The following is a 22,821-nucleotide window of genomic DNA, read 5'->3' on the forward strand; positions in this document are numbered from 1 at the left end:
TGATTGTCGTTGTTGTTACGTATGTCTAGCTGGTACATTGCTGACCCTCCAGGTCAGGTGTTCAGAGGATATAACTCACACAGGAGCTAGCTGGTAGATTGACACTTTCTGCCATTGGGTTGGCAGCGCAGTCTTATCCACCAGGTCACCAGAGCTGCCTTCCAGGGTTCTAACACAGGATTTATCTCAGGGCAGCTGCATCAGTACTGTCCCAGGCCTCAAATCTCTGTGTCAGTTGAGCCAGGTACCCTGCTGTACTCTCTGCTGGGCACACACGGATACTCATTTCTCATTGAGCTCCATCTCCTGGAGGCTATGTGTCTTAACGCAAAATAAAACCCACTGTCATACAATAATGGTCTTTTACAATATTTGTCCATATGGGACTGAGTTCACTTAGCATAATGCTCCCCAGTCCCTCCCAAGTAAGGTGGTGTTATTGTTATGTACCATAGAGTCACCTGCAACTCATAGTGACCCTATGTACAACAGCCCTAAACCCTGCTCTATCCTGTGCCAATCTCACTGTCTCCAACACACCTACCCCAATTATCCCAGTCACTGATTCCACCTCATAGAGGGTCTTTTTCTCCTGTGCTGTCCCTCCACCCTCTGAAGCATGATGTCCTTCTCCAAAGACTGGTCCTTCCTTGCAACACATCCAAAGTATGTCAGATGAATCTTCAGAATCCCTACCTCCAAGGTACAGCCTAGTTTAACCCTCTCCAGGATAAACCTGTTCATTCTCTTAGCAGTCCATTGTATATTCAATACTTTCCTCCAACACCACAACTCAAAGGCATCAATTTTCCTTCTATCCTCCCTAGTCATTGTCCAGCTTTCTGACGCATAGTGTTTGCAAAGACCATGGGTTATACCAGGCACGCCTTAGTCTCCAGAGTGACACCACTGCTCTTCAGTATTTTGGAGAGGTCCCTAACAGCCGACTTTACCATCACAATACATCTTTTAATTTCCTGCCTGCTGGTGCATCCATCCTGATACTATCAATTGGCCCTGTGGTGAGAATCTTTGTCTTCTTGATATTGAGCCTCAAATCATAGTGAAGGCTGCAGTCCTTGACCCTCTGCAACAGGCGCTTCAGGTCCTCCTCAGTTTCAGTAAGCAGGGTTGTGTCATCTGCATAATGCATTGTTGATGGTTCTTCCACCAATCCTGATGCCACACTTCTCATAAAGCCCAGCCTCCCGGATAATCTGTTCTGTATATAGGCTGAAAAGGTAGTAATTTAAAAATCATTGCTCCTGAATGCTGCATAGTATTCCATTGTGTGAATGTATCATAATTTCTCAATCTGTTCAATTATGGTTGAGCATTTGATCTGTTTTCATGTTCTTGTGATGGTGAATAACACTGCTATGAACATTGGTGTACAAATATTCTCAGTTTGTACCTCAGTTCTCATTTTCTGAGTATATTCCTAGGAGTGGGAATAGCTGAATCATGCGGAGTTTCTGTTTTCCTTTTTTAGGAAACGCCAGACTGTCTTCCAGGATGGTTAGGAGCAAAACCACAGGGTTGCCCAGTTTGGTGAATGGAGGGAGGAGGTCGGAAGGATCCCAGTGAAAAGACAGGGTAATGATGGGCAAGGTTCACTGGTGATTAATTTTATAAAACATAATCCATTAATGAAGAATAGTGTCAAACACAATGTATACGAACTTTGTAAGCAAACCAATATAAAAATTAAAAAAGGGAGGGGGAACAAAACAAAAATCCCACTGCCAGCTAGTCCGACTCAGAGCCGCCTTCTCACCCTAACTCATGGAGGACAGAACCAGACAAAGAGCCAGGAACATGCGGCACGCGAACTAAAGCTTGATGATTCAGTGCTCAAGGGGACATTTGGGCGTCTTCGTTCCGGGCCAAAGAGACATCGGCCAGTGAGATCTCCTTTAGAAAAAAAGCCAGCGTCAGCACAATTATGCTGTGCGCGATCTCAGACTCTCGGCCGCCTCCGCCGCCGCCTCTGCTGGATACGCACACACAAAATATGCCGCGGCGTCTCCTCCGCCCTTAGAGGGCAATAGGTAAGGAGGGGAATTGCGCATGCTCCTTAAGGGCCGTCGCGCTTCACCTTCGCCATTGCTGGATGACGGAAGCAAGCGGAATGACATTATGGGAAATGTAGTTTTCGGACTGACAGATCCCCGGTGCGCCCCCTGCCAGGCCTGAGAGGAGGACTTCAGATCCCGGCAGGAGGCTAGTGCGGGAGCGGACGCGAAAGGGAACGTGGGGGAAGGGGCGGGGTGGGGCGGGGCGAGGGCGGGCGGGGGGGGGGGCGGCTGAGCAGAGAGGGCGGGGCTCTGCCACGAGCCACCGCCCGCCTCTGAGAAAGTAGGGCTGGAAGAAGCGCTCACCGCCCGGGCCGGGGTGGGCGTGCGAGGAGGGTTCCGCGAGCGTTAGCCGCGCCCCAGGCCAGGGTCCCCACTCTCAGAAGTCGGACCCGAGACAGCCCGGCGTGGGCGCGACGTGGAGCCGGCGGGGGCGGCCAATGCGAAACTGGCTGGTGTTGCTGTGCCCGTGTGTGCTCGGGGCCGCGCTGCACCTCTGGTGGCGGCTACGCTCCCAGCCGCCCGCCGGCTCCCCGGGGCCGGGCCCCGCAGGTGAGAGAACGCAGGCCGGCACCGGGAGACGGGGGTTCGCTAGCGCGCTCGGGACCCAGACTCTGAGCTCCGTACTCTGCACTCCGGGTTCTCTGCTCCCAGCTCTGGGATCCAGGATCTGCGCTGTGGAGTCTGCGTTCTGCGCTCCCAGTTCTGGGATCCGCGCTGTGGGGTCTGCGTTCTGCGCTCCCAGCTCTGGAATCTACACTCCCTACTCCAGGCTCTGGGCTTCGCACTCTGGGATCCACGATCTGCGCTGTGAGGGGTTGTGTTCTGTGTTCCAAGCTCCCAGATTCGGGATCTTCTCTGTGGGTTCCTTGCGCGGCGCTTCCTGCCACGCAAGTTCTCCAGAAATTTCTGGAAGAAGAAAAAGGACACTACCGCAGGGACAAATAATTCTTTTCATCCTGGAAACGTCCAAACCAGTCCAACTTGGGGGCGTGTTTCCTGCTGTGTCCCTGCTCCCCGACACTCCCAGTTGCACCTAACCCGGTTGGGGGGCGGGGGGCGGGGAACCTAGTGCCCTGGCCAGAGCGATCCTGTGTCCTCGCACTTACCCGCAAGTCACCCTTCTGTGGCTCCCGTGCAGCCAGGGTTCTGTGGGTAATGTTTGCGCGTGTTTTGCAAGGCGCCTGCGTTTTGCTCCTAGAAAATAACTTTGCTCTTATAATGGTGCGCTGTCAGTCTGTTAACCAGGTCCAGGCAGGAGATGGTGCATGGCTGTCATGTGTATATGATGGCTGACTTTATGGATTCATTTGTTTGCTTGCCTCATTATAAATGTTTCTCCCTATTTCTACGTCTTGGTGTTTTACTAACTGAATCTTCACAATAACCCCATTGGCATCATCATTTACAACTTAAGTACAAAGATAATATAGATTTGTTTTTTTAAAAAAAATTGTGGTGCTGATGAAGAGTATTGATATTATCATGAACTCTCAAAAGAACAAACAAATCTGTCTTGGAGGTCGTGCAATCAGGGTGTGCTTTAGAGGTGAAGATGGTGAAACTCCATCACACATACAGTGGGCATATTGGCAGGAGCTCCAGTCCTTGGAGAAAGACATCATGCTGGGGAAGGTGGAGGGTTGGAGCAAGATGGTGAGGATGGCACAGGATAGGACAGGGTTCAGGTCAGCTGTTCACACCTGCCAACCACCCACTTGTGACTGATTTCATCTGAAGACATGCATACAAGGGTGAACATTTTCAACACTCTCTAAAACATATTTTGAAAGTAGTTTTTAAGTCAGCCTTCTTCAATGTTTAGTAAGCTTTTGGATGGCCATTCTCAGTGGACAGGTTCCCATACTATCATGATAAGTTCTGCATAAGAGAAAAGTTATTATTTCCTTCAATGAGCTTGCTAGTAGATTTGAACCATCACCCTTTTGACTGGCAACCAAATTCTCTAACCACTGCCACCAGGGCTTCTGGAGTATTTGGAAGTCGTTTTCTATAATACCAGAATTTGTTGTGTACTTTGTAATAAAAAGGAAATGCCTGTGAAGTAGTTTGGCAGAAAGCAGCTTGGACATGGATTAGAGAAAGGAGCTAGGAAGATTGTCAGTGATGGACAGGTAGAATAAGATCCAGAAGTCATTTACAGCCATAATCCAGGAGATTTGCCGCGTGCCATCTCCTTATATTTGTGACTTACATACAGAAAAACCTAGTTTGGCAATAATTTAGAAAAGTCCGGAGAAACTAGTTCAGGATATGGTTGAGATATGGAACATCACTACGTCTAAACTGAAGCTAGGAATACGGTGAGGAAGTAATAGATTGAAGTTCTTGGTGGTGAATTTGAGTCATTTTCTTGATTCGAATGTTTAGATTGAATTGTCTGGTTACTCATTCTTGAAAGTCTCTGAAAAAGTGGAGGAGAGTTCATGCACATCATCAGGGTTTTTTTGTTGTTGTTGGTTGGTGTTTTTTTTTAAATATGGAACACTTCACGAATTTTCGTGTCATCCTTGCGCAGGGGCCATGCTAATCTACTCTGTATTGTCCCATAGTATGTATATGTGCTGTCGAAGCGAGCACGCACATCGTCAGTTTTACAGTAAATTAGTAATTCCCAAATTTCAGATTCATTGGGGGTTAGTTTTCTATCGTTGTGTAGCTGGTTAGAGGATGCTCCACATGATGTTTTTTAAAAAACACGTATTTGGTCATGCAGCAGAAATAACAGTAGTATTTGGCACTTGAAAGGTGTTTGAGTTATTTTAAAAATTCACTTGTGAAGCAACTTTGTGTGTTTTAATGAGGTCAAATAAGTGAAGTATTTTAGTTACATCTATGCTTTTTTACACTTTTGGAAAGATGCTTTCAGGCAGACGAGTATTTGAAGACATCTTTTCAAATTATTTTCTTCAATACAGAAATTGAAACACAAATTAACTGAGGTAATACAGCTTGTTGGCTGTAGGATAATGGTCAGAACTGTCAGATTACTCATTCTTGTTACTTCCTTATGAAAAAGAGAAGTGATACAATCACATCATTGATTCTACCCAAAGCAAATCTATTATTGACATAGTTCCCTAGTTTCGTATGGTTTTATATCTGAGAAGAAATATCCCTGAGCCAAGAATTTTTTAAACAATGTGCGGACCAACTTATTTGTTAATCTGTTGTTAGATGTAGTGGAGTCTTGCTATGTTAATGATGTTATTAATGATGTTTTACTAAACTAAAAGTATTTAATTTTTTTATCTTTAGAAAGCTACATTGTCATATATTAAGTTAAGCATTTGACTGACATTAAATACAGACTCTTTTGACTGAATGTACAAATTCAGCTTAAGTTAGATTTAGGAAAAGAATTTATTTGTAATCTAGGCCTCCCTGGACATGGTTGATAATGTAAAGTTGAAAGTTAGTAGCTACAGGATAAAACAAAAAACACTGACATGGTGTTGATTTTTACTACATTGGGTTACTGTGACTTTAAATAGTTATAGGAAGAGACTGCCTATCTTTCTCCCTTGTAACAGCTGGTGAATTTGAACCACTGACCTTTCAGTGAACAGGGCAACACAGAAATCTCTGTGCTACCAGAACACCTTTTTTCTCCTGTGCTATCCAATAGAAGCATAATAGGAACTATATTTATAATATAAAAGTTTGAAACATTTAATTAAACTTGATTGAAAACTTTGGTTAGATAAGATGAAAATTTTGTATTCAATACTTTTTTGTTCATAGGTCGCTATGGGTCGTCTGCGATTCTACAGCATATTAACAACAACATATTTAACATAATATATCTAAAATGTTATAATTTGACCATCTAATCAATATTGAAAATTTACTAATGAAGTATTTTACATTGTAGTGTTTTTTTTTAAAAAAAATTAAGTGTTCATGGCTTATTATACCAAAATTCATGTACTTTTATACTTACAGTAGCCTTAAAATGATCTCATTAACATAATTCTGTCCCCAGATTTTATTTTTAATTAGTCTTTGAAAAGTTATCAGTATGTTTTTGGGAGTTTCCCCCAACTGAATACCTAGATTCATGGCATGTAAAGCATTGTGTTTCGTGTAGAGATCTCTGTCCTTCTGCGATTTATTTTTGAAAACGTTTGGGCCAGTTCCACCCCTGGAGAAAGAGATGAAATGGATCCTTCTTTGGAACTATTTATAAGTTTATTGCTCTCAAGCTTTAAAGCTGGTGAGGAAAAAGTAAAGGCAAAAAATCTTTCCCTTCTGACATGTTTGTATGAACAAGTTATAAAAATAAAAATATAATCCTACTCAATAGGCCATGTTACAGTCATTTCAATTTAAAAAATAAAATCATGTTTCTTCTCACTACTCCTTAAAATAGATAGGTAGGAGATAAGTTTGCCGGCTCTAGAATTTAGTGGCATGTATAAGAATTGTGATACTTTCCAGCCTGGGAGTCCTCTGACTTCATCACCCGGCTTTAGTTACTCACATGATTGTAGACTGTCCCCTGACAGGGAGCTGTGTGCTTTAGTCATCGTAATAACTGGCACTGCTAGCCCAGAGGGCACGCTTCTCAGGCAGTTCTGGTGCTCCACAGGAGAGAGACGGGCACGCGGCTGCTTTGTGCCTTACCGTTCCAGCCCCATAGCAATGAGTTTACATTTTCACAAAGCGCATTTTCATTGTTGTTCATTTTCAAGTATTGAGTGCTGTCTATGTGCACAGGGTGCTCTGGTGGCCTAGTGAGGAAGGAGTTGTGCAGCCAGCCCAGGCGCTTTAAATTCACCAGCACCTCTGCAGGTCAGCTGTAAGTTAGTTCCCACTTGATGGCAATGAGTTGACCATGTGCCCAGTACCCAAACAGGACCTTTATACACATTTTTTGTTTAAGTTTTACAACTCTCTGAGCTTTTATGCCCATTTTGTAGTTAAGGAAACTGAGGCTCAAGAATTTAAATAACTTTAACGTGAAGAGCCAGGATTCTAGTGGAAGCCTGACCTTTGTACCCTACCATTCTACACTCTGCATTTCCAGACTGAATCTTATCTCAGATATTTTTAAGGTTTTGAAGAAGTTATGTAATGATGTCTTCTTGAACATATACATAATTCATAGAAAAATTAAAGGCTACAACAGAATGCCAGTGCCATTATTGCTTTTGGATAATGATATTTATTGGTGTTCATTTTCACAAATGTATTATTATACATATGCCTTATTTGATAATAAACTTTGGGATGTTATATATTGAACTTAGAGTAGTTGAGAAATGACTTTTAATTTCTCTTGCTCATTTCTAGATCAGTTGGCCTTAGTTCCTCAGTTGAAATCGCATCACTATGACGTGGTGGTTGGCGTGTTGTCAGCACGCAATAACCATGAACTCCGCAGTGTAATACGAAGCACCTGGCTGAAGCATCTGAGACAGCATGCGACATTAAGTCAACGGTATGTGTCCTGATTCGACCTTGCCTGATCTCCTGCAACAGGAATTAAGCAAAGCCTTATCTTAGATAGTCAGATCAGTAGAAGAAATGGGTATTTTGTATTTCTTCCTTATAGTTAAGCCACAAAGTAAATTTAACCAAAGTTTTAAGCCAAAAAGCAGAAACTATATTTACTGATTAACATACCTAGTATTTATATTTAGATTTGTTGTTTGTTTTGTTTTTTTAAGAGTTGTTGTTTTGTGCCGTTGAGTCACCTGCGACTCATAGCGACCCTATGTACAACAGCCCTAAACTCTGCTCTGTCCTGTGTCAATCGCACTGTCTCCAACACTCCCATCCCAATTATCCCAGTCACTGACTCAATCCACCTCATAGAGGGCCTTCCTCTCCTGCACCGTCCCTCCACCCTCCCAAGCATGATGTCCCTCTCTAAGGACCGGTCTCTCCTCACAACATGTCCAAAGTATGTTAGACGGAGCCTCAGAATCCTTGCCTCCAAGGAGCCACCCGGTTTAACCCTTTCCAGGACAAATCTGTTTGTTTTCCTAGCAGTCCATGATATTCTCAATACTCTTCTCCAGCACCACAGCTCAAAGGCATCAATTCTCCTTCTATCCTCCTTGGTCATTGTCCAACTCTCTGATGCATAACAAGTGATTGTGAAGACCATGGCCTGTATCAGACGCACCTTAGTCTCCAGAGAGACACCGTTGCTCTTCAGTACTTTGGAGAGGTCCCTAACAGCAGACTTTCCCATGGCAATGCGCCTTTTAATTTCCTGGCTGCTGGTGCCAAGACTGTTGACTATGGAGCCAAGCAAACTAAAGCTGTGTACAATCTCAATCTCTTCACCATCCATCCTGATGCTGCCAATTGGTCCATTGGTGAGAATCTTTGTCTTCTTGACATTGAGCCTCAATCCATATTGTAGGCTGCAGTCCTTGACGCTCTGCAGTAGGCGCTTCAGGTCCTCTTCAGTTTCAGCAAGCAGAGTTGTGTCATCCGCATAACGCAGATTGTTGGTAAATCGTCCACCAATCTTGACCCCACATTTCTCCTCATAGAGCCCAGCCTCCCGGATGATCTGTTCTGCATATATGTTGAAAAGGTATGGAGATAGGATGCATCCCTGGCGTACGCCCTTCCCAATTTTGAACCATGCAGTGTGCCCTTGCTCTGTTCTGACGACTGCCTCCTGGTCCAAGTATAAGTTTCGCATTAGAACGATCAAGTGTTCTGGGACTCTCATTCTTCTCAGAGTCAGCCATAGTTTGTTATGATCTACACAGTCAAATGCCTTTATATAGCCAATGAAACACAGATAGACATTCCTCTGGTATTCCCTGCTTTCAGCCAAGATTCATCTAACATCAGCTACAATATCTCTAGTACCACGACCCCTTCTAAAACCAATCCTGGACTTCTGGTAGCTCTCTGTTAATAAGAGTAGCAATTCTAAAAAGCATTTATTCCAAAATTTGCCAAGATTTGAGTTCACATTGATGCACTGAATTTTTATTTTGTTGATGTAGGGTTGTTTTGTTGGGTTTTCCCAGCTGCATGATTATTTTAATACACCTCGCTCACTCTCCCTCCTGACTTTGGTAGCACAGCTCCCATCGGAATTAGAGGACCTGATATCTGGTCAGGAGCCGAGGTCTGTTTCCTCTTAAGGAGCTTCTAAAGCTTAGGTGTGGTGGTTTTGGCTGCCATTAAGTCTACCAGGACACATAGTGACTCTGTGAACACATCAAGCCTTGCTCTGTCCTGTACCATCCTCCCCATTTCTGCCATGCTCAAGTCCAGTGTGGCAGTCCATCTCATTAAGTGTTTTCCTCTCCTCTGCCCTTCCCACTTTCCAAGCACAATATTTCCAGACGTTGGCCCCAGCTGACAGCATCTCCAGAGTATGTGAGATGAAGTCCTGCCATCATTGCCTCTGAGTGGCATCCTAGTTTCACTTCCTCCAGTACAGACCTACTTGTTCTTTTAGAAGTCTGTGTCAACACCAATTCAGAGGCATCACTTCTTTGGTCTTCTTTGTTCATGAGCCAACTTTCACATGCGTACAAAGGAATAGGAAAATGCCAGGGCTTGGCCCAGGGGCATCTTGGTCTTTTAACTAACATTGTTGCTCCTCAGCACTTTGGAGAGTTCCTTGACAGCAGACTTGCCTGGTGCAGCATGACTTTCCATTTCTTGGCTCCTGCTCCCATAGTGTTGATTGGGGATCCACGTACAATTAAATCATTGACAACCTTAATGTCTTCTCTGTAATGACATTGACTGTTGACACAGTGGTGAGGAGTTTTATATTCTTGATTTTGAGACGTAATCCATATTTAACTTTCTACAGCAAGTGTTTCAGAACCTTTTTATGTAAGCAAGCTTGCATCATTTATATAACCTAGGTTCTTGATAAGTGTTCTTCCAATCTTGATGTCACATTCTTCTTTATATAGTCCGGCTTCTTGAATGATTTTTTTCAACATACAGATTGAATAGGTATCTATACTCAGTGAGATCCATAATTTATTATGTTCCACATAGTCAAGTACATCATCAATAAAACACAAATAAAAACCTTCTGATATTCTCTGCTTGCAGTTACAGTCCATCAGATAATCAGCAGTAATATCCCTCGTTCCATGGCCTCTTCTGAACCTAGCTCGAATTTCCAGTAGTTCTCTGTCTATGTTACTGTTCCAGCAAATTTTGAACTCTTTTGTAAGATCTTACTTGTAATGTTATTGCTGTTGTTCAGTAACCTCTGCACTCTGTTGGATCACCATTTTCTGAAATGAGAATAAATATGGATCTCTTCCAGTCTGTTGGCCAGAAAACAGTCTTCAGATTTCATGACATAGACTAGTGTGCTTGCCTGGGCCTGCGTCTCTTTGCTGAAACACCTCCGGTGGTATTCTGTCAATTCCTGTAGTCTGCTTTCTGCCAGTACCTTCAGTGTAGCTTGTCTTTCTTCCTTTCATACTGTTGGTTCTCGGTCATATGCTGCTTCCTAAAATGGTTCAGTGTCAACCAGTTCCTTTCAGTACAGTGACTGCATGCTCCTCCCATCTACATGAAACGTTTTCTGCCCATAGAATCCATTGGTGTTGCACCAAGGCTTGAGTTTGTTCTTCAGGTCTTTCATTTTGAGAAATGCTGAGTGTGTTCTTTCCTTTGGTTTTCTGACTCCAAGTCTGCACATTTCCTTATAATACTTTGCTTCATCTTCTTGAGCTGCCCTTTAAAATCTTGTGTTGTGTTATGTTATTTCATCATTTCTTCCCTTTTACTTTAACTTCTCTATATTCAAGAGCATCTTTCAGAGTGTCTTCTAACAAGCATTTTTGGTCTTTATAATGGCCTAGTATGTAGTGATAAGTTAGAGAAGAGATGCTTGGAAGTTAAACTTAGTTAAGTGAAGACACTCAGGTGATAAGCCGGGAGGTGTCTCTCTGGATTGCATTAAACCGGTGCTTTGCTAACTGAGTGTGTGCACTATTGCAGAGCTAATTTTCTTGTCAACAGTAATGAACACTGGTATGGATTTCCTGTCTTTCCCAGAGTGGCTTTCAATGTCTTTTCAAGACAGGTTTCCTTCGCCATGATCATTTACCAGCAAATGCAGAAAAGCCTCTGAAACACACAACCTCCACAACCCCAGTGCCCTGAACTCTTTCCTTCCTGGAAGATGGTGACCCTCAGACAGAATCTTGTGGGCACCGTGGCTCCTGTTGTTCTCCCACACCCACCTCCAATCCATCATCCACGCATCTTCTTGGTGCTACCTTTAGATCATGTCTGGAATTTGACACCTCACACCCTTTACTGCTTCTGTCCCCTGGATTTTTACAGAAGCCACCTTAGCTGAATTGCCTGCTTCCTCTAACTCTTGACATTTCGTTTTTCCATTCAGCAGCCAGAGTGATCCTTTCAGATTAATTTGTCCACACCTGTTCTCTGTGTGTATGTCCACTGTTGGAATCAGTCACTGTTAGTCCATCTCCTTGAAGGTCTTCCTCTCTGCCTCTTCACCTTTCTAAGCATGATGTCTTTATCCAAGGACTGACCCATCCTGACAACATGTCTTAAGTATGTGAGTTAAAGTTTTCACCATCCTTGCCTCTAAGGAGCAGTCTGGCTGCATTTTCTCCAAGATAGACTTGTTTGTTGATCTGGCAGTCATCCATGGGATTTTTAGCATTCTTCTCCACCACCACAATTCAAAGGCATCCATTCTTCTTAGGTCAGAGGGGCAGAGAGAGACAGATACAGGGAGAAGAGGAAAGGAAGAAGGGGAGCAGACAGAGGGCAGGGCTAGACTTATCAGAGGTAGTGACCAGGTCTCATAGAACAGGTGGACTGAGGACTAAATGGAAGAATAAGATCTGTGTAGACAAGGACTAAAGAGCCCAACTCCAATGTCATTTTCTTTTTTTTTTTTTTCTTCTCCCTGCCTCTTTTTAAACAGTCCCTCGGTAAGGACTATCCACTTAGCTTTGTATCCAAAGACGAAATTTGTAGGTGAAAGGAGTTAGGAGTTAGCCTTCGTTACAGACTGGTTCATTTCAGGGTCGAAAATATGGAACGCTTCACGAATTTGCGTGTCATCCTTGCGCAGGGGCCATGCTAATCGTCTCTGTATCATTCCAATTTTTAGTATATGTGCTGCCGAAGCGAGCACCAATGTCATTTTCTAAGAGGAGAAGATAATTGAGTGGGAGAAGGAAGAATTGGCTAGGATGACTGCTAGCTTGCTGACTTGGATAGTAATGAAATAATTTTTTTAAAAGGATTCTAAATAGGAAGAGCCAGTTTTGTGGGGAAAGCTCTGTGGATATGCCGTGTTTGTCATACCTGTGCTCATAAATACTTACCAGCTGGGGTTCTGAGAGAGAGTTTAATTATATACATGTGTATGTTTATGATAAATTTCACTGATAAAGAAGGTGTGTAGGGCACCGGTGACAAATTATATATGCTGTACTCTATTGTAAATTCTACATAGCCATTTAATTCTTATGAGTCAATGCTTTAATTTGCCAAATTTTGATATGTCACTTAATTATGGTTGCAACAGATAAAAGCCTAGTGTTGACATAATTGTTTCTTCTGTGATAAAGAGTAAGTCTAGAGTGGCATTGAGATCTATGTCAGAACTTTACCCTGAGCCCATGATGTGACCTTTTTGCTGAATTAATAATAGCTTCAGTCACTGGAAGAAGATTGCTTTACTTTTTATACTATTTATAATGTAATAGCAACAGACACATCATACTTTTTTAGACGTTTCCTCTGCCTATTTGCATTTTCTCTATTGCCTCCCTATATCTGGACAATCAGTAGAATAAGCCCTCATCTGGGGCACTGGTCAGTTTCCAGGTGTACTGTGTCCACTGTGACCGAGAGCATGTAATCAGTGTGACACCACCGGGTACCTCACGAGTAAAATCATACCAAAATGTAATAAGATAATGACAACAACAGGAAGGCAATTATGACATTATTCATTTTGGACATTAATTTCTATTGTTTTTATCATAATGCAATTAGTTGTCAGTTGTTGTTGTTAAGTGTCATCGAGTCACCTGCAACTCACAGCAACCCTGTACACAACATCTCTGAACTCTGCTCGATCCTGAGCCCGTCCACTGTCTCTCACACAGTTTACACAATCTCACTTTTAATAATACTCGTGTTTCACTAGTTCACAAACTGAAAACATATTAGTTGGCTCCTGTAAATTAGTTGTAATGGGATTAAAGCACACAACTCCTGTGGATCATAAACTTATCTTTACGTATCTTTGATTTGGTAAATGACCGATGGATTTCTATGTCTTTTACTTACAAGTTAGGTCTAAAAGAAAGATACTCATTTAGGAAACATGTAGGTGCTTGTTGAGGGCAGGAAGTGAAGGAACTGGAGTAGGAAGAACTGGGAAGAGTACCCACCTTCACTAGCCAGGGAGGCAGGCTGAGCCTCCAGTAAAGAAGTGACGGGCTGCCCCTAGGCAGCGGCATAGAGCCACAGAGGAGTGAATCAGCAGGGCTGGGTGAAGAGTCTCTACTGAATTTGCAGTGGGTCATTGATTACAAAGATGGTGATGTTGCAATGAAAGGTAGTTGCTGTGGGAGCTAAAATTTCTCTTGTCAGATGAGTAGGAAGGTGAGCCTACAATTTTAGTGGATCTTGTAGGATCTCAGTGTAAAGAAATGATAGGGACAAAGATGGTAGGTAACCAGAACTTAACATTAGAACTTCGTGTTTGTAATGTGTATTGGAAAAGTTGTGGCTCAAAGGAATAAGTAGTGAAGTCAAGTCTAGGAAAAGAGGGAAACTCCTCATGGATAGAAAAACTCACCTTGAGATGAAATCAGGTAAGGGAGATTGTAGGTAAAGATGATGTCTGTAGACTTAAACATGAGACATTTCACTCCACTTTGAAACTGTGTGGGTGTTTCTGGTAGCCAGGGCGAGCAGTCAGACTTGCTCCGATACAGTATTGGGTTAGAGGACTTAACATACACATCACTGAGTAATTAACATCTTTAGTTTGCTCATTCACTTTTTGCTAGACTAGAAGGGTTAAGTTAGAGAATGAGTTCTGAGAGATACTTGTGTTCAGAGCTCTAATGTGGGTATGTGGAATCATGCATGTATATGCATGTATGCACAGGCGAAGGTATGGCACTGACGCTAACCCCTCTGCCCATCTCAGTGTGCTTGTCAAGTTCATCATAGGTGCTCATGGCTGCGAGGTGCCTGTGGAGGACAGGGAGGATCCTTACTCCTGCAGACTTCTCAACATCACCAACCCAGGTAAGGCTTCCAGCTCCTTGGCCTCACACGCTGCATGTGGTGTTGAGGGTGAGGGAGGGTTACTCAGAGTTGAATGATGTTGTGTACCTGCAGGTTGGGACCTACTCAGCTTACCCTCCAGCCCATTTTCAAAGGCAATATGTCACACGGGAAGTGATTGCCTGTAACAGACTAAAACACACCTTTCCTCAAAATTTTTCTTTCTCCCTTTTTAGCCTATTCTCTTATAACTCAATGTATCTGTAGAGAGTCTTCAGCAGAATGTATCTCTAATTTGTAGATAATTTAATAGACTCTGTGCATTTCATGGGCATCGTTTTTGGTCATGGAAGGAGGTGGTTTCAGCACTGGCTCTCCAGGGAGATTATGGTTAACTGGCTGCACATGCAGCAGTTAGTGCTTCTGAGTGTGGGTCTCAGCTCAGAGTGTAACTTCAGACAAAGTCTAACTCTTGGTCACAGGTAGTTTCTGAGCATGCTTTGGAAACCTACTGGGTTTGAACTGGGCTGCCCAAGTCTTTGGTTTCCATAGAAACTAGGAATCATATCACTTGGAAGGTACAAACCCCAGGAGTCAGCAATTGATAGCTTTGAGGCATAGAGAAGAAAGCCAAGAGTTTAGGGCTCTAGTCCCAGGATGAACCCCAGTTTCCTCCCTCCCTCTGAGAGATTCCATACTCTGTGCTCTGTGAGGGGTTTTGGATGTGAGGGGTTATTAATTCTTGAAGTGGGCCTTGGTTTGACTAAAAGTCAGCATCACTTGCTACCTGTCTGGACTCTGCGTGCCGTCAGGACTCCCCAGCAATAGATGTGTGTGTCGCTCACACCAGTAGGAACATTGTACTTGGTCCACTTGTCTTCACTTCTTTTAAAGGCGATACATTTTCTTTCTGAACTTTTCTGCTGGACTCACAAGCTAAGGCAAATGATAATTACTTCCTAATACACTTTCTACAGCTTGCTACATATTTTCATGTATAGTTATTACTATCTTTCTTTCTGGCACAACCAGAAAAGTATCTTTAAAAGAAAACTTTTTTATTTTGCCTTTAAAAGAACTGAGTACCATGATAGATGGAGAAGAGAGTGATGATGTTAACAATTTCCTCATTCGGCTCCACAATCAACACTCTAGGCACCAGCAGTCAGGAAGTCAAAAGATGAATTGTATTAGGAAAATTTGCTGTCAAGGACGTCTCTAAAGAGTTATTGAGCGATGACATCAGTCTAGAGACTAAGGTGCACCTGATCTCGGCCATTGTCTTTACAATTACTTGGTATAGATCAGGGATCTGGACTAAGGATGACGTAAGAGTGGATACCTTTGAGTTGTGGTATTGAACAAACAGTGGACTGCCAAGAGAACAAACAGATCTGTGTTGGGGAGGGTGAAACCAAGCTGCTCCTTGGAGAAAAGGATTTTGAAACTCCATCTCACATACTTTGAACATGTTGCCAGAAGGTACCAATCTTTGGCAAGGACATAATGTTTGGAAGGGTGGAGTGACAACTCAAGAGAGGAAGACCCTAGAATGAATGATGGCAGGTGTGTTGGAGTCAGTGAGACTGCCTCAGGATAGGACAAGGTTCAGAGCTGCTGTACATATAGGGTAGCTATGAGTTGCAGTCTATTCGACAGCACATAGCAACAACAACCAGTTTTATCTTTCTCCTTCACTCCAGGGCTCACATGTACTCTTTAAATACCTTTTACAGCTGCTCACTCAGTTCTAGCTACTGTCTTTACATTTTGTGCTTAAGAAGCAGAGTTGTCACGTTTCCTGACAGCTTTCTGTTCTTGCTCTTGTCTAAAGAGATGCACTCTTTTCTAGTCAGTAGAGTGACTTTAAACTATATGCCGAGTGGAGTAGAAGGTATTTTCTCAAATCCTGAAAGGCTCATCAAACTTGGGCTTTCCATGGTGTTCTGAGGATGACCGGGGTATGTTTGCACATTGCCTTGAAGCAGCACACAAGGTTCCCTTAACCAGGTGACCCTCAAGGTTTTACCAGCTCTTCTGCTTTGTGACATTTCTGGTGGTTAACAGCTCATCTTTTCTCTTGTGTGTGGGTGATTAGAACACCTAAGTTGCCTGGTAACAGGAGTATCTTCAGTGGTTAATTTAATAGCATCAGTGTACCATAGGGTTGGGAAAAGAAAAGAAACCCTCAGCATCTGATTGACCAGAAGAAGCTGTGTGCTGATTGGCTCCATTGTTAAGGTCTGTCTCCACTCTTATCAGGTGAGAGCCAACCAGTTTTTAATTGTAAAGCTGGGTCTGTGAGACTTTTTACAAGGCACCACAGCTACTTTTGTCCTACTGTGGCACACAGGCATCATATTTTTGGAAGAACAAACTTCTATTTAAAGCATTTTGGGACTCCCCTTTCCTGGGTGTGCTTTTCCATTTGGTTGTGATATCAACAGATCCTGCCTGGGCATGAGAGTAGCTTGTGGCTTTTTTAAGAAAATGTAGGTACTTCCTCTAACGAGCAAACCTTGTTTCAGGGGACTGCAAGTTTGCATTTGCTTGGTTAAATGAATAGTTGCTGACACAAGGGGTTCACTTTCAGTGCTCTTTTTCTTTCTTAAGGCTTTGGTGAGCTCTAAAGCCTGTGATCTAAATACAATGGAAACAGCATTTCTAAGAAAGTCTGGAGCTTTTCCTAGAGGAGGGTGGATCTACTTACCTGGCAACATTCCTTTGATCTTAGAAAAGACTGTTTAACCTTTTATGAATTTGAGATTTTTATCTGTGGGGTGTTTGATTGAGCCCTTTCTGTTTGTTTTGGAGATCCCCCCCCCAATCTGTATGTTATGCACCTTCTACTTGGAACCAATCTATATCTGACCCTGCGGTGAGTTTCCAGACGCAGTAAACAGCTCAGGAAGAGAGTGTCCCTTCATCTCACACACACTGTATACTAACAGTGAACTAAATGGACCAACACTGAGTTTTGACTCGAGTCTTCCCAGGTTTGCGTGGTTATTAAGATCTTATTTACATACTGTGGTGCAGGTTTATCTTTAAAACACTCCAGTCTATTGTTAATATTTTACTAAAGATTGTAGATTGGTTTGTTTTGTTTTGTATTAACTGGTTTTCACTCACACACACAGTTCATTACAAGGCCATCCTTTATGTCTTATCAGCTACACCTGTTCCTCTCCCTTCACCCCACCCATCCTTCCCTATGTTCATGCGTTTTAAGCTTCTGGGCTCATACTTGCTGGGTTAGAGACCATCACTTTTCTGTTTTCAAATCAGCTTATTTAGAGATAATTAAGAGTGGGAAGCTAGCATGTAAACCACCTCCTTGTGAAATAATTTTGTTGGACCAAAGAAAAACATTCTTTTCTGACTCTTATAAGATCATGAGTTTTAGACAAACGCAAACCAATAAAATCTTTTTTAAAACGTACACGCTTTGTGGCATCCACTTCCTAAACAACTTGCCTCCAGAAACTATGAACTTTGATAAATGTCAATAGTTATAGAGGGGCTTCAGGCCATTTGTTCATAGGGTCGCTATGAGTCATGCTCGACTCGAAGGCAATCAACAACAGCACCACCACCCTCTGTTCCTGTATTTACAAATATTTTTACATGTGTAAAACTAGGTTGTCACCTTGTTCTAAAAGAGACTTGAAAAACAATTGCTGTGACAGGCTGGTTCTAGAAATTGCATGGAAAAGCAAACCCTGTTTCATTTCCATGTTTGTACGTGTGTGAGAGAGAGAGAGAAAGAGAAAATGCAGCTATCAAGTACTTCAGCCAGCGTTACTCCAATAGCCTTACCCTTCCTTATTGTTTCCCCTTCACACAGTTTACCTTCACACAGTTTAGTGGGGACCAAATGTTACTGACTTTTGCAACCTTTTGGAATGTTTTTCCTTTACAACAAATTAGAGAGTGGTGTGGTGGGGAGCTCTGGTGGTCTATCCCAGGAAGTTGCACTTTAATCCCGAAGGCATGCAGTTTGGGTCTACCAGCTGCTGCCCTGCGGGAGAAAGATGGACAGTGTCCTCCAGTGTGATTAACCTGCCTCTGAAAACCTGACGGAAGATCAGATATGGGTCAGTTCCGACTCGACAGTATACACAACAATATGTATATATAGTAAATAAGTTTGTGAGGGTATGTACAAGCATTGTTAACCAATAGAGCAGTGTGATCAGTAAAAAATGGAGGCTGCTCCTTGAAAAGACACAGGCTTGATAGAGTATTTTGGATTTCTCTAAGTGAGACTCGGGTTTTTTTTATCATATGAGATGCTTTTTCCTGCACCATCTGGATTTTTTTATGGTAATAAAAAATATTATCTGACCATGAGGGAATGGAAAAACAACATACTGGGTCATTATGCCTGGCTTGGATTCCTGGCTGTACTTTGGGATTTTGGACAAACTGCTTTACCAGTTACTGGGTGTCATTTTCTTTATCTGTAAGTGAGGTGACACCATAGCCGTAGCACGTAGTTGTGAAGATGTAAAGTTGCTGGGACCCAGGACTTAGCACCAGAAGACTGGACTTGCAGTTGCAGCCAGCCCAGGCAACCACAGGTTGTGTGGCAAGCAGTGCTGAGTGGAGCAGGGTATCTATCAGTGGCTGCTGCAGGCAGTGCTGGGTCACCAGGCTTGCCTTCTGCGTCCACTCTGCAAACAGCCAGGAAGAAGTGCTGCTCTTTGGGTCATGGGCTTCTCTGTTCTCAATGTTTTGCAGTGAGAGTTGTTAAGTGTTATTTAAAGTAACTTCAACTTACAGCCAGGAGAGAATAAAATAGACGAATGGGACCGCCTAAGAACCAAATTCCTATGCACATCAAAAATCTTTCCCAACAGGGCAAGAAGTAAAAAATATTTGTTGGTGACATATCTGATAAGGGTCTTATACCTAAATTATATAGAGTGCTCCAGAACCTCAACAAGAAAAATATAAACAATCCAATCACAAAATAGGCACTTCACCAAAGAGGATATTCAGATGGCAAACAGACATATGAAGAAAGATTCAAAATCCTTAGCTATTAGAGAGACGCAAATCAAAATAACTATGAATAGATACCATCTCACCCCAGCAAAAATAGCAAAGTTAAATGCTGGCGAGGTTGTGAAGAGATTGGAACTCTTATTCACTGATGGTGGGAATGTAAAATGGTACAACCACTATGAAAGATGGTGCGTAATTTTCTCAGAAAGTTGGAAATAGAAACACCATTTGACCCAGCAATTCCACTAGTAGGAATATACTCTAAAGAAGCTAGAGCTGCCACCCAAACATACCCATGCTTATTGCTGCATTATTCACAATAGCAAAGGGATGGAAGCAACCCAACTGCCCATCAGCAAATGAATGGATTAAAAACCTGGGGTATATATTCCCACAGTGAAATACAGTGCAACACTGAAAAACAAGGAACTCATATCACACAACATGGGTGACTCTCTGGAAGACATCCTGGATGAAATATCTCAGTCACAAAAGGACAAATACTGCATACCACCACTGTTATAAAACAGGACTGACATGGGGGCTGAGGAGGAACTGAGAAAAGAGGGGATAAATAATGAACATTGCATTGGAAAAGATGAAAGAAAGAACTGTTTAAAAGGGATATATGATTACACATTATTTGTATGACAACAGTCCATAAATAAGAGATGCATAGCAAAGTGGACTGAAGTGGGGAGGAAATTATGCAACAGTGAATTAATTTCTTTTTTTTTTTAAGTGAACTAGGTGGCAGAATAGGGAGGAAAATGGGCAACAGTGAACAAACTTTTATGTAAATGTTCTTTTTTTAAAAAAAATTTTATTTTATTATTTTTTGTGCATGTACCGTCAAATCAGATCTGACTGGTACAGGAGGAAATTGTCCCTCCTTCTCCAGCTGGATTCAAACCATGTACCTTGGGGATTGCAGTACAGCTTCTTCCCACTAGGCCACCAGCGCTCCCCTTGTAACTTTTCTTTAAAATCAACATTAAGAAAATTACTTAAGTTACTTCATACTGGGATAATTGCTCCAAAAAATTATAGATATTTTAGTTGTACAACAAGAAATGGAATTTTTTTTTTTTCAAGAAATGGAATTTTTTGTTGTTGTTGGTTGAGTATTTTTAAAAAGGTTGGTTGTTTTTTTTTTTGTAATTTGCAGAGAGGGCCGCTTTACCAAATAGATACCTTCTAATTGACCTTCTGTTGCACCAGCTGCTCTGTGGGAGAAGGATGGGCAGGCCCCTCCTGGGCAATTTACAGCCTCTAAAAATCCAAGAAGGGTCAGCCATGAATTGGTTCCCATTCAGCCATACACAACAACAGCCTTTTCATTTCCTGTGCTCCTGTGGTGTTTTTACATCTGTGTGCATGTGCTTTATAAAAAAAAGCTGTGAAAGCCTGCTGATCAGTTTGCTCAGATGGAACTAAAAACTTCCATATTAATTTTTTTAAAAAATTCAAGTTTCTTTATAGAAGCAGCCATATTTTGCAGCATTTAAAAAAAACTCCTGCCGTTTGTGAAAGCTGTGTAATGAGTGGTTCTGTAGGTACTGTGTGGACCCCTCTCTCGTTGGTCCGTAGCCCTGAATCAGGAAATCGAGGCCTTCAGTCTTCCTGAAGACGCTGCCTTGGAGCCCTCCGAGGACCACGTTGTCAGCGTGAGCTTCCGCGTGCTCTATCCAATCGTCATCACCAGCCTGGGAGTATTCCACGAGGTGGGCTCCAGCGGCTTCCAGAGGAACATCACGGTCAGGCTGTACCAGGCCGAGCAGGAGGTACCCAGGGGGCTGGGTGTGTCTGTGTGTGTGCTCGCGGGCAGGAGGTACCCACGGGGGTGGGCGGGGTTTGTGCGCGCCGGCAGGAGGTGCCCACGGGCATGGGGGGTGTGCGCGCGCGGGCAGGAGGTACCCACGGGGTGGGGGGTGTGCGCACGCGGGCAGGAGGTACCCACGGGGGTGGGGGTGTGTGTGCGCGGACAGGAGATACCCATGGGGGTGGGTGAGGGTGTGTGTGTGTGTGCGGGCAGGAGGTACCCACGGGGGTGGGGGGGTGTTGGCATGCGCGGGCAGGAGGTCTCCTCCCCTGTGATTTGAAGCCTCTGCAAACCCACTCCAGAGACAGCTAGGAATCTGTTCCCGCTTGATGCCTGTGAATGGAGATCTGTGTGTGTCTCATGCCTCCGTGCCTGGTGTATCTTTTGTTTGTTTGCTTGCTTGCTTCTTGTTGTGTACCATCGAATGGGATCTGATTGGCACAGGAGGAGATCACCCTTCCTTCTTCAGGGGAGCATCTGGTTTTCCAGCTACTCTTAAGATTTTCTTTTTATATTTGCTTTTAAGTACTTTGATTGTATTATACATCCATGTGGGGGGTTTTCCTTTGTATTAGACTAATTGTGGTTTTGCCATGTTTTTTGAATTTGTCTAAACATGTTTGGGCCAAATTTGGTCATTTTTAAGCTGTTATTTCTTAAACTCTTCTTGTTTGCATCTCTCCACCTCTGGGGTTCCGTATGTTGCCCCAGATCTCTCAGGGTTGTCCTAGAATCCTGAAACTGTTGTTCATTTTTCTCAGTGTGTTCTCTCTCCTTTTTTATTAAAATAATTTTAATTAATCTCCAAGTTCATTAATTCATCTGTCTAGACTGTTAAGCACATCTAGTGAATTCTTTTAGGTGTTGTGTTAATTCCATAATTTAGTTGTTTTTCACAGTTTCTTTCTCTGACATCTCTTTTCATTCATGTTGAGCGTGTTTTTTCATCTCCAGACCTGACCATGTAAAAACAGCTGTAAAATTTTTGTCTGCTTATTCCAACAATTGAGTCAGCCTGGAGTCTTTATTATCAGCTTTTCTCTTGTGTACAATGCATATTTTTCTTTTTTGTTGTAAGTCTGGTAGCTTTAGGTTATAAGGTTATAACATAGATATTGAGAAGAGTTCATTGTGGGGACTGTGGTTTATTATCTCCCTCTAAAAAGTGTCCATTTATTTTAATTAAATAGATTCATTTTTTTAGAAATTAATAAATTAAGAAGAGACACTTAAATTAGCTGAATCAAGACCCTAGAATTTGTTTCCCCCACAAGCAGCAGCAGCTAAAATCTTTACTACCTTCTTTTGTTCTGAAGTTGGCAGCATACATTAGACTTGGGCAGTTTGTGAGAATGCCCTAGAACTCTTGCAGAGCCTTCCCTTTCTGGAAGTTTTCCTGCTCACTGGTGAGTGTTTTGTTTATACTGAACCTTTCTCAGATTTTTTTACAACTACAAAGACTAAGGCTTCCACCCAGGATTTGGTCACCCCAAGTACTCTCCCTTCTTGTAGATACTGATTCTCCTCCAGTTTCTACCTGCCTGGTTAACACTTCAGTACCTTCAGTCTAGATTCATGATTGTTACTGTGGACGACTTTTTAAAATGTCTTTGTATTATCTTCAGTGCTGATTGTTATTCTTTA

At 42.7% G+C, this 22,821-nt stretch overlaps 1 protein-coding gene across 1 annotated transcript in view; it reads left to right on the forward strand.

The window, feature by feature from the left end:
- The first annotated feature begins 2,503 nt into the window (after positions 1 to 2,503).
- Positions 2,504 to 22,821, forward strand: part of B3GALNT2 (beta-1,3-N-acetylgalactosaminyltransferase 2) — a 47,798-nt gene continuing 27,480 nt past the window's right edge. The window contains exons 1-4 of the mRNA XM_006895391.1: positions 2,504 to 2,627; positions 7,392 to 7,539; positions 14,266 to 14,366; positions 20,946 to 21,139. Coding sequence (XP_006895453.1) covers positions 2,516 to 2,627; positions 7,392 to 7,539; positions 14,266 to 14,366; positions 20,946 to 21,139 — 555 coding nt within the window. The 5' untranslated portion in view covers positions 2,504 to 2,515. The remainder of the gene's footprint in view (positions 2,628 to 7,391; positions 7,540 to 14,265; positions 14,367 to 20,945; positions 21,140 to 22,821) is intronic.

This window comes from Elephantulus edwardii, unplaced genomic scaffold (genome assembly GCF_000299155.1).
Source record: "Elephantulus edwardii isolate Elephantulus edwardi_28Jun2011 unplaced genomic scaffold, EleEdw1.0 scaffold00166, whole genome shotgun sequence".
Taxonomy (NCBI): domain Eukaryota; kingdom Metazoa; phylum Chordata; class Mammalia; order Macroscelidea; family Macroscelididae; genus Elephantulus; species Elephantulus edwardii.